The sequence below is a fragment of the Pithys albifrons genome, chromosome 7, assembly GCF_047495875.1.
Source record: "Pithys albifrons albifrons isolate INPA30051 chromosome 7, PitAlb_v1, whole genome shotgun sequence".
NCBI classification, from domain to species: Eukaryota; Metazoa; Chordata; class Aves; order Passeriformes; family Thamnophilidae; genus Pithys; species Pithys albifrons.
In genome coordinates this window covers 8,384,094-8,396,169 of record NC_092464.1, presented here as the reverse complement: position 1 = coordinate 8,396,169, position 12,076 = coordinate 8,384,094, and the positions used below count along the sequence as shown (strand labels likewise).

At 40.1% G+C, this 12,076-nt stretch overlaps 1 protein-coding gene across 4 annotated transcripts in view; it reads right to left on the bottom strand.

Annotated features, from left to right (window-relative positions):
* Positions 1-12,076, bottom strand: part of DPP6 (dipeptidyl peptidase like 6) — a 547,763-nt gene that overhangs the window by 159,699 nt on the left and 375,988 nt on the right. For all 4 annotated transcript variants that reach the window (XM_071559976.1, XM_071559978.1, XM_071559975.1 and 1 more), the window contains 2 exons: positions 10,182-10,296; positions 4,362-4,460 (listed from right to left, as the gene is read on the bottom strand). In XM_071559976.1, coding sequence (XP_071416077.1) covers positions 4,362-4,460; positions 10,182-10,296 — 214 coding nt within the window. The remainder of the gene's footprint in view (positions 1-4,361; positions 4,461-10,181; positions 10,297-12,076) is intronic.

Genomic DNA, 12,076 nt, shown 5'->3' with positions numbered 1-12,076 from the left:
ATCCTTTGGTGTCCTGTATCTCAGTGTTCTTGAATATATTGTGCTCTTCATTCTAACCTTTATTCTCCTCACTTGGCTCCAACTCCTCTGCAAGGACCATCTCCCCATGTCTGGCACAAAGATGCAGTCCTAATTAAAACTTCCAGTCACTAACATACAGCCCCAAATCCTGACAACAGCCACTGTTAAATACACTCTGTCTTGCAAGATGCCAACAGGAAGGCTGGAAAATATCCCCTAAGAAGTAATGATGGCACGTTGAGTCTAATCAGTCACAATTGTGTTTTTCTAACTACAACAGCAGCCAAGTATTTTCAATGTGGGCAAAATGTATTTGCCATTAAGTACAAAGACAGAAGATGAGCAGTAGTCTCCACAACTGGACTATATGGTTCAGTCTCTATGGCTTTCTTTGACACTGGGCATGATGCTCCCTCCCTGGGAAGAAGGAATGTACCCAAGATGCTGGGGATTGGATTCACAGCTGACAAGAATCACTGCAGCTCTACAGGACCACAAAACCAGCATTTATAACCTAACTGGCTTTTCAGACCAGGTCCAGGTAATGACTATGAAATCAGATGACTGAACTTCTCTTCAGTACAAAATTATGGCAACTTTCTTTATCCTGGTTTTTATGGACCATTGCAGGACCATTGCAGCATCCCACTGAGCTTTTCAGACACCTGAGCTAAAATCCTGTGTGAGAGGAATTACAGGGAAAGCCCAGTAACTGTGAAGGTAATTACAAGGTAATGTGGAGCTCATGAGCAGAACTGCTAAGCAGTTAGGGACTGGGCTAATGAGCAGGACACCTGTCATCTGGGAGAGGGCTAATGAAAGGCTGGCATGGGACACTCCTGACAGGCTGTGGAGGGGGATATGAAAACAAGGAAATGTTCAAATACAACATTTAAGATACACAGTATGAAACAAGCAACTGATTGGAGCTCATATGCATCCCTAACACATGGACAATTTAATTCTAGTTGTACAGGAAAGGGAAGTTCACAACAGAGGATGCAATAGAACAGCAATAGAATGGCACAGATTGTGAGGCACTAAGTGATGAGGAGAAGAGCACAGAAGAATGCACAGGATGAATGGGGCTGGAACAGAGACACAGCTCAGATGCTTTGCGCTTAACTCTGCAGGTCAAGGGGGTGACATTTAATCACCAGCACAATTTCAAACTTCCTGTACCTCAATGCTTTACACCTACCACAGTATAACAGAGCCCCATCCAACCTGATCTTGAACACTTCCAGGGATGGAGAATCCACAGCTTCCCTAGGCAACCTGTGTCAGTGCCTCACCACACTCACAGTAAAGAATTTCTTCCTAATATCTAATCCAAACCTACTCTCTTCCTGTTTGAAGCCATTTTCCCTCATCCTGTCACTACATGCTCTAGGAATGCATTGCTCCCCTCTTAACAGAGTCAATGACAAAAAATGGTCAGGGCAGTAGAAGACTGCAGCTAATTAATCAAAATATTCTTTCCTCTCCCTAAAGCACTGAATAGAAATGCAACATGGAATTGGAAATTACAGCGACATGACAGAAATTCTAAGAGGTTCAACTTTCCAACTTTGTGCAAGTAAATTTGATTGCAATTCTGATAAAAAAGGTGCAAACATACCCACAAATGAGCCTCAAGTTGAGACTGAAAGCTGCGACAAAGCCTGTAATCTTTACATTGAAAGTGCAGTTATGTCAGTTTTGAGACTGGTTCTCTTTTCTTAGCTAGCTAAAATCAATGGAATGACACAAAGCTATTGATTAGAAATATGTCATTTTTCACTTGCTCACTGAGAACCAAGAAGATACTTAAACATGAGCTCATCCCATCAATTTCAGGGAATTTTCAGCATATTTTTAAGTGTCACCCAGAATACAAATATTTTATTTATTTTAATACTTGCTCTAAGACTCATCAAGACAAAGGAAAGATCTTTTTTCTTCAGAGTGTTGGAATCAGCTCCTTGGAAACTGGGAAGAACACAGATATTTTAGTGACTGATCTATTTTGGGAACAAATCCCTCAGATGATTCAAATACTCCTAAACAACCTGCATGCTTCATCTTTGGCAAGGCCACTGATATCCTGTCACCTGCAATAATGTAGAGGCAAAGGAAGGAAACAGAGCTTTGAAGGGCCAAGAGGACTGAAATTTGTGCATCTCTGAATGACCATAATATTTTGCTATATAATTAACAGCAGAAGAAAAAGAAGGATACACAAGTTACCCACATTTTAACACAAAGCATCAACTCTGTGAGTGGATATGTAATTTTAAATATGCAATTTTAAAATACACATTTTGGGGTTTTTTTGCTAAGCCATTCCAGAATTTTTCTTATACTAAGTCAAGGCTTTGGCACCTTCAGAGTCTTTCATTTACATTCTGAAAACTGAGACTGAGAGACCAACAGCAACGTGTGCTTAGGAATCTGGCTACTGGCCTTTCCTCTTGCTTATCAGGGACTTAAGATTTCACCACTTAGTCAGCTAGAGAGAGCTGTGAAAAGCAACTATAATACAGAAAAGCAATTAATGTTGTAAAATGGCTTTGGGTCATTGGATGATTGACATTGCAGATTAGCATCTTGCCCTTAAATGCAAAGTCACCCTTGGGTAAATCTACAGAAGATCTTTTAGCTTAATAAAATTCCTCTAGACATATTAAAAGCAGTGTCAGTGGTTGCCCATATCAAAGCAATAGAACAAGTAATTCTAAAATATCTACATATGTTTGCACAATATGACTTGGTGTTTTGTCCTTCATAAAAACAGTATTAGTAATTTCAGACGTGGCAAGACTGCACTGGAGTCAGTAAGGGGACATGACAGGATTATAAAAAGGCCAGAACTGCAGTCTTAATAAAAGTTTATATGACTTTATATTTTACTATAATTGGAACAGCATGGGAAATGCAATGTTTTTCACAGAAGATTGCAGTTCTGTGGAAAATAAGCCTTATATCCACATCAAGTGATACTCATCAGTGGAGGGAATATTATACTCATCTCTATGGCAATACTTCATTCTCTGTTCCTGAAGAAGTTTACTCAATTCATTATTTTTCCCTCCACTATACTCTATTTGCTATACTCCAGTAAACCAGGAAAATAGTAGTTAAGGTCTCAGTAAAACACCTTTTCCTTCATTAAGGCCATTGGGGATATCCATGCTAAAAGAAAAAGGATGCTAGACAGAAAACTCTGAACTGCAATGCAGGTAAGATTTCCATTATTATTTTCAGAAAGTGGTTATGAGGAGCATGTTCTCCCTGACAGAAAATACAGCCTGAAGAAGAGCTCCTGCTCACTGGCAGGTGTGTTTTTGAAGGTGTGTATCGTCTGCAAGTGCTTTCCCCTCTGCTTGAGTGGGTGAGAAAATTCGCAGCTGAGGAATGTGTTAACTCAGCAATACCCTTTAACACTCTGTTTTTTTCATTACAGGTATTAAAATTGTTCCCAATGGGCATAGCAGACAAGAAAAGCTAAACACAAGGAAGAATTTGATCTAGTTCCCCATTAAATTCAAAAGAAAAACTAATAACTTCCGTGATAATAGGACTTGGACTGGAACTTACATGAACAGCCTACCACAAATCATTTTATTCTTGCCAAAGCTTGTTCTGACTGCAGCAATTTCCAGTGAGAGTTGGAATCTACATCCCCCAAAGTAGCTCCACTCCAGCAAATAAAACATGCATTAATTCAACTATTATTTGGTTTTCCCCTGACTGGAAAATGTAAGGCAGCAGAGGATGAAAAGAGCACATGGCTTGTGTGTAAGCCCCAGACCAGCTGCTGCTGGACCACTGTTTGCCTGTTGCTTAGCAATGTTTCACCTCTCTGCCAGGAAAAAAATGCTTTAATGAGGGAATATAAACCTGCAGTTTTGTTTATGGTGAAATAATAATGACAGTGCTCCAAGCACTTCTTCCAACCATGTGCTACATCACTTATTGAATCCTGGAAGCTCTTTGAGGCAAATGCTGTAGCTTTTGATGCCTATCTATGAGCCCACTGGAGAGTCCTGGATAAAAAGTTAAAACAGAGCAGTGGTGTTTTCATGTTAAAGAAGAGGGAAACTGGAAGAGGAATTTGAGGATTTAAAATAGGAATTTGAGGGTATGATCTTGGGCAACCAGCTCTAGCTACCCTTACTTGAGCAGGGAGTTGGACAAGATTATTTCCAGAGGACCCTTCAAACTCCAATCACTCCTTGATTCTATAATTTCAGAATCAAAATAAAGAACTGAGGTAATAAAGAATGTCATAAAAAAGAAATGCTCAGGGAGCAAAAAAGCACAGCAAAGAAACTGCAAAATGTTCTTGCCTCACTCACCAGTAATCCATTTAGCCTCTGGGTCATGAATTTTGAAATCATCACTGAAGAGATCTTCCACTGTTATCTTCTTCTTCTGAGACAAGCTGTTATCTTCAACTGCAAAACATTCAAACCCAAACTTCCATTAATTCAAGTTTGAAATGCATCTGAAAGTACAGCAACTGTGAATAGTGCCATGTAAGTGTCTCATTTGGAAACAGTCCACATTAGGCTTTCTGTCACACACAAGTTCTTTTTCATTGTTGCTGTTATCAAAGGATGATCCAATGGTTCATTAACATAAATCTCCTTCTTATTTATGCCTTGTCTCAACAACTACTAAAAGGCCAAGACATGGTCCAAAACACACATTTTCAGACACAACGTGATCAAAAAAGATTTTTAAAATCAGGAAAAAACAGACTTACAGATGTCACAGTGATATATAATGTTGACTATTCAAAGAATATTAAAGCTATTTAACACAAAAAAAATCATTAAATGATTAGTTACATTATTAAAAATTATTTTAAATGGCCAAGTTTTTGCAGCTTATATTTTTATTTCCTTAAAAACTGTTATGCAGAACCAAGAAGGATATTTAATGTCGTAAGGGCTTACATACATTACTTCAGAAATTCTCTAAAGATGTTCCATGGGAATCAGACCCTTGGTTGCAGAAAGATGTTTGAAAAGTCTATGAGTTATAACCCTAAATCCTTAGATGTTGCATAGCTGGCCCATACTAGTTCTAATTGTTAGTGAAAGGATATACATTTTCATTTGCAAACATGGAAATATCAAAGCTGAAAATTTTAGGGAAAAACTAAACCCAACAATTTTCTTTAATACATTCCTTCTTTCCTTTCCTCCTATCAACTGCGGTTTTTTTTTTGTTATGACAAGCAGTTACCTTCTATGAAGAATTTGTTTTCGACATTCGATTTTTTTCTGAAATAATATTTTCATGGAAACCTTTCAGTCAGCTTTAAATACATTTGTTCTTTCAAAGAAAACATGAGGCTACATTCTGAGTGTTTCCACAGCAGAGATGTGTGTTTCAGCATCTCTCCTCACTACAGTATCCTCTTGTCTGAGGTCTACTGGTGTCTTGCAGTCTTAGCTGTCTTTAACACTGTTTAGTGCTAAACTTACACTAAGCCCTCATGATTCAAAAAGTGGCATTATACTTTGAAGGCAATTATTAGAGGGAAAAAATTCTTCTTTCCTATACTAAATTGATACCCCTGTGTTGGGTGAGATGATAGAAAATAACCTATGAACATTGTTTTGTTCTACTAAAAGGTGTTTCAATACAAACTATCATTTTAACCAAATTAAATCATATTCTTCAAGTCTGACTGAGGTTTCAATCACACTGGTCAATGTGGCTTCCAAATACCAAAACACAGTAACACAAGTCCTCAGCCAAATCCCTGTGTGACAGCATTTTGCCAAGTTATTCTGCATAAATCTATTTATTAAAATGGAAAATACAGATGACAAGAACCCCAGGAAATGGTTCCAGTTAGTTTCCACCATGGTGTAAGCTCCCAGAACTGGATACCAGGGAGGTCAGGCAGAGCAGAGCAGGAGGTCAGAGCCCACAAACAGCCCCACAGTTACAGCTCTTTCAGAAGCTCTTTCCCAAATGCCTCCCTGACAATCATGGACACCCTCTTCCCCTCCATGAGGGCATAAGGACAGGTACAAGCAAACATCTGTGCTGGAGATTTGGGAAGAAGTAGGGTGGGAAGCCAGTCTTATTCCCCCTTTTTGCACAGGATGAAGACAATCAGTGTAGCTGCATCACCTCTATGCCCTCACAACACTCAAAACTCCTCATAAGGAGGAGGAGGGAGAGGCAGCACCCTGAAGTGTGTATACCCCTATACCCAGGAGCCTCCCTGAGGCATTAGATGAGATTCCATTACTATACCTTGCAGTGGGCTGTAATAGGAGCAATAGGTCCTATATTGAACCATAGACCACACTAATCTCAGCCATAGGCAGAACACAAGTAACTAAATAAATCAATCAATGAATTTTAGTTAAAAAGGTCAGATTTGCTGAGCTCTCCTCTAACAGACAGGTATGTCAGAGTGTTTGTTAAGAATGCCTATCCCATTCCTCTGGCCCTAATGGAGATATTTATGGAGGAAAACACGCAATTGCAGGATCTCAGGCAGCCCACCCTGTCCTGAGCAGTCTCTAACTGTGTTTCAGGGTGTCCAAGCCAGCTGGTGGACACAAGTTGTGTCCACACTCAGCTGCAGGGACCTCAAGGCCTCTTGGGTTTATGGAAGGACTGGATTGAGCACGTGCTTCCACATTTTGGGCATTCATGTCCCTCATGCCAGCAGACCCAAATGTCAGCACAGCAGCGGTGCAGGGGCACAAGGAGTTGTGATCTGAGTGCCAAGTCAGAAACTCAGCATTCAAACATCAAAGCTACATACTGTGAGCACCAAATGGAAACCATGTCCATTCTGGTTTTGGTTCAACACTAAAGGCATGAGAGGAGCCCCATGTTTGGGATTTGCTGGCACTTCATTCTTGTACTGAGTGTACCAAATGAACATGGGCTGAACTGAAAAAACCTGGCTCTCCAGAAGACAGAAAGAACAAAGAACTCCAAAAACCAAGAAAATGCAAATGGAAAGGAACAAGGACCAGATCTCACTACCTGTTTTTCCTCCTCTCCTTCAAGCTTCCTCTTGACTCCAGCAATGCTCAGAGGCTGCTTGATGGGTCAGAAAGTTTCAGTCACCTTTGGGTGCTCACATTTCTTTCCAACAGCCTTGGTGCTGAGCTACAGGCCAACACCAGGTGCTTTTCTCACACGCCTCCTGCAACACTGTTCATTGCAAGCACAGGGGTGTGTGGCCAGTACACCAGGAGCTCCTTTTCCACCTCAACATACCTGCTTGATTCTGGGCAGACCTAATCCTTTTGTTCCCACAGATGACCTCTCTGTACCCCAAAGGCAGTGGTCAGACAAGGCAAACAGGCAGCCTGTCTCCCTTCTGTAAAATCCCACCTTTTTGTAATGGCATAGAGTACACATTTATATATAACTGTTGTGAAAAAACAAATTGCTCTCCTGCAGAGCTGGACAAAGGATATTTCCTTGCTCTTCCTGAGTATCAAAAATCCTAAAAAGATTTCTAGGCAACGCATTTTACTGTCTGACAGCATGTTGTGAATTAATGCTTGGTACCATCTCTGAAAAATGTTTCCTATGGATTTTGCAAACATTTTAATGAGGATTTGGGTATACTTTCTTTTTTTCTTTTTCAGCTAAAGGTCAGAAGTAAAAGCAGCAAACCTGATGTATATCTCAAGAAAGCTTTAAATATCAGGAAGAGATGTGCGAAACTCCTTGTTTGCCTCCATTTCCAAACAGAGGGCATGAGAAAGCAGCTTCTGCCTGAGTAAAAAGTCTAACAGAATTAGGGAAATGTTTTATTTTACTCAAAACCTCTGTAGGATGGGGTCCTCTTTTCAGCTTTGTTATGTGTGTATGCATGCACAGACATGCACATCCATAAAGTTTTGCATCTCTTTATGTAAATATACAAACGAGCACCCGGATGGGACCCATACAGATGCCATATGCTGCAACAAGTGAGCAGCCACTGATTAGGAAAGGCTCAAGCCCACACAGTTACCATTTGTATAAATAAGTTCTACATTTTTCAGAGGTGGGTGGAATGGCAGGACTCACACAGACATGAAGCCAGAGAACCTCAGCGTAGGAAAGTGTGCACATGCTGTGAGATTAAATGCACACTTTCACACAGTTTACTACTTCTTTTGAGAATATGGTTCTAGAATACGAAATGATATATAGATCATAGAAATGTTGAAGTGTTTTCAGGACTTTATAAAATAAGACAGCTAGCAATAAAGCACTGCTCCTGTAATTGCAATGTCTGCTGAATGCAAGGACCATTGGTCCCAGTTTACGAGCTAATCTTGAAGGTGGGGGAGTGACCTGCCCCTGAGAAACCCAGACCAGTATGGATTTCAGACTTTCTGCAGCTGAATCAAGAGTTAAAACTTTTAGAGGTTTGAGGTGATTTGAAAAAGAATCTTGAAGAGATATACAAATCCCCTTCCCCAAATTATTAAATATCTCAATCATTATCTGTCCTGCTAAGCATACTTTATCCACTTCCCACTTTACCAGTCATTCTTGACTTTGTTGGGGACGAACCAGGACATTACCCAAGTTCTCACAGTATTGGTGCAAGTTATGGGTCCAGTCGACCACTTTTCTTTGTCTGAACACAGACTACATATCTGCGTGCTGCAATCTATCCCATATATGTCCCAAATTACTCTCTGTAGCTACTGCATGATGTCCAGCAGTGGGTTTAGAGCATCTCTGCATTTCATGCCTTGGTAATGCACTGCAAAACAGGCCTTCAAACACTAAAATGCTTAGAGAAGAATGGTTTTCCATCCAGGAAGAGAGCTGAGATAGACAGGAAGAAGTAAAAAATTCAGAGGGAAAATGCAAAAGTTTATTTTTACAGGTATCACAGTGTCAGGCTGGACTCCAACACTGTCATCAGAAGGAAGACTTAAAAATAGTTGAAGTACTCTCAGGCAGTGTGCTCTGCCCATGCCAGACTGCACCACGCCCTTTGAGACATTTGGAGAAAATGGAGTTTTGTTTGTGCATTTTGGTTTGGTTTGGGTTTTTGTTTTTTTTTTTTTTTCCTGATGTCACTCTCATACTTGGCAGCTCCCCATGAGCATCCACCAAGATCCAGAAGCTGCCTCACCTTGAAATTTCTGCCACACAACTTCCGTCTTGTTTTTCCACTTCACCACCCTGTGCACTTCCATTTCCTATAGTTTCATTTCTCCCTTGCCTTCATTCTTCTCAGCTCTGTCCCACTGTTCCCTAAATTCTATCACTTACATATACTCATCCAAGAAGGAGCCCCTTTTCTTCTACTCTACATTCCACTGCTGTGGACCTTTGCCTTCTCCTGTGTTTTGTATCTTCTCACCACTTCTGACACTGAGTCTTGTCTCTCACTTTGTTTATCTTTTCATATTCAGTTCACAATCTTACCAGAGCTGTGAAAGTGCATTATTTCTACTCCCTAAGTAGGCATGGAAATTTTCAGGGCTGTATAAATATATAATAATCAGTAATCATAATGTCACCACATTAAAATTCAAGCCTCCAACCTCAGTAGCTACTGTAAGAGAAGTAATTTACAGAGGTTATGTGCACGGAACTTTGGTGAAACTTGGTAAGGGGATTATCTTAAAGAATTCCTTGTTGGGAATTTGCTAATTATTTGCAGTGGTTAAGTGCTGTCTGGTACACCGTTATCTGAAATTGCTCTGTAAACACCATGGTTTGAACTAAAAATCAATCCAGTAGAACAGGATGGGATTCGGGTGACCAGGCATAAGCATCTAATGCCATTTTAGGTGGGCCAGGATATGCCACTCAATTGGCAACAGTGGCTCCACGTAGACACGAATTTCAGGAGTTCCTGTGTCCTGACTGACTGCCCTTTGTAGGTGTCTCTCCTACTCTGGCACAGTAAAATGACACTCCCTGTCTATGCTTAGACAATCAGGTTCCAAGCTTCCATCCTCAGCTCAGCAGCCCCGACCTGTGAATTGAAATGCAAAAGTCTAAAACAATATACCTAAGAAAGGCCTTGAACTTGGCCTCACATCAAGATAAAGACAGGAAGGAGGATTCCTTTGATGTTGATTTTGCAGTCAGTTTGCAACCCCTTTACTTTTGGAAGTGTAAAATTACAGAGAAAAACAGAATGGGAGCGAGTTAAAGGTTATAAATACCTGGTGTCAGGAGTATAACAGAGGTGACAATCAGGGAGCAGATAACCAGAATAACAAGTAAGGCAATTGCAATTCCTTTCCAGTTTCTTTGAGGAGGATTACTCCCCACCAGCTCCTAGAAACATCAAAAGAAAATGAACATTTAGAAAGGGCACTTAGATAAGAAAACAAGCAGCAGAATCAAAAAAGCAAGGTATGTCCACAGAACTACACCCTGCGACCACAGTGGGTGGTCACGAGCCAAATACAACCCACACTGTTATAATACATTGTGGCATTAATTGAATCCATCCTAAGTCATTATACAATGAAGACATGTAATGTACCCAAGGGTGTTTGATGGAGAAACCCACACTCCCCATCAGCTCCTGGCAAACCAGCTGTCCAACCCAGCGCTCATCCAAACTCACTTATCAATGCTGATTTCCTACCAACCTTCATTAAGTCTGAGAATAAGGAGCTTTACAGTAAAGTCCAAGGGACTTTTATAATAAGATGTCAGAGAATACAGGAGTATAAATAATTCACGGGGGCACATACAGAGATAAAAATCAATAAGGATATCCTCATGGTGAACTTTTCTGCCTTCCCAGAACACATCACATCTCCTCGGGGCATGTGGTGTGCATTCTTGGGCTAGTAGGTCTAAGAAATTGAAGACAGGCTTCTCATCTAGCATATACATTAAATTTAATCATGTCCTTAAAACTTTATAATAAAACCTCCATCACCATTCAGTGATGAGCTTAGACTTCACTGTGGTTGCACCATATGTTCTGTCTGCGACGTACACAGTGCCCCTGCTCTCGAGACCGAGGGTTTTATGAAGTGCTGCGTTCGCGTTCACAAGATCTTAAATATTTATTGTGCTTTATCCCTTTCATGCTTTTTGCTGGATTCCCCTTGGCATTTTGCATTACATGTGATTTCATGCATGCACTGAAGTACTTCCAGGAACTGTATGAAATATCAGTGCACTCCAGTTTTCTGGAAGGCTGAATTCACTCAAGGGATCTGCCCTCGCAGCCAGAACAGCTCTGGATGCTCCTCCTCCTTGTTGACTTCATCTATTGAGGATTTTTGCCTCATTTCCTTTATTATGAGGGATGGTGTGTCTAAAACAGAGCTACTGGTACTTCTTTAGAAATCTATTCTTATTTTTTCTGTTTTAATTTTTTCATGAAAACAAAAAGCTTTATAGTAGACTAAGTTCTTCTGTAATTCAATTTGTTTCACTTACTGTAATTTTTCTCATACACAAGACTTGAACACGGAGGCAGGGAAGCCTCAGAGATTTGATTTCAGAAGATGTTGGAAAATATTTTTAACTTTTCCATATCAAAAAATAATTTCACAGAAAAGGTTAATGTTGAGACTCTTGTTCTATATGTTTGGGGATCTGTCCATTCCAAAGGCTGTAAATTTGTAATGGAAAGTCAATTCTGAGGCATTAAACATCTGAGGTAGCATCTGTATTCCATCATTTATTCTAGTTCTGGAAAAGACACAAGGGGTTCTCTTTCTTCCAGCAAAGAGGGGTAGAGGTTAGCATATCCTCCCCTCCTTGCCTTCTCCTCATTTGCACTTGCCTATTTAAAATGAAAAATAATTAGAAGGAACAAATTTATAGTTTATTGTTATTACTGGAGAAAAATCTGGAAAATAGGTCAGGAGCCTTGAGAAATGCAATTTCAACAACAAGCAAACAAAAAGAACATAAATACTTCCATTTCTATACTTTTCACCCTAAGAATGAATACAAATGTCAATTAATTTAGTCTTCTAACACCCTGTGAGTTTCCTAGGGAAAGAAATTGATAAATAAGCTGGGAAAAAAATCCAGGGCTTCTTAGTAAGTGGCAGAAATGTTCTTTCTTTCACAGCAGGGCACAGGG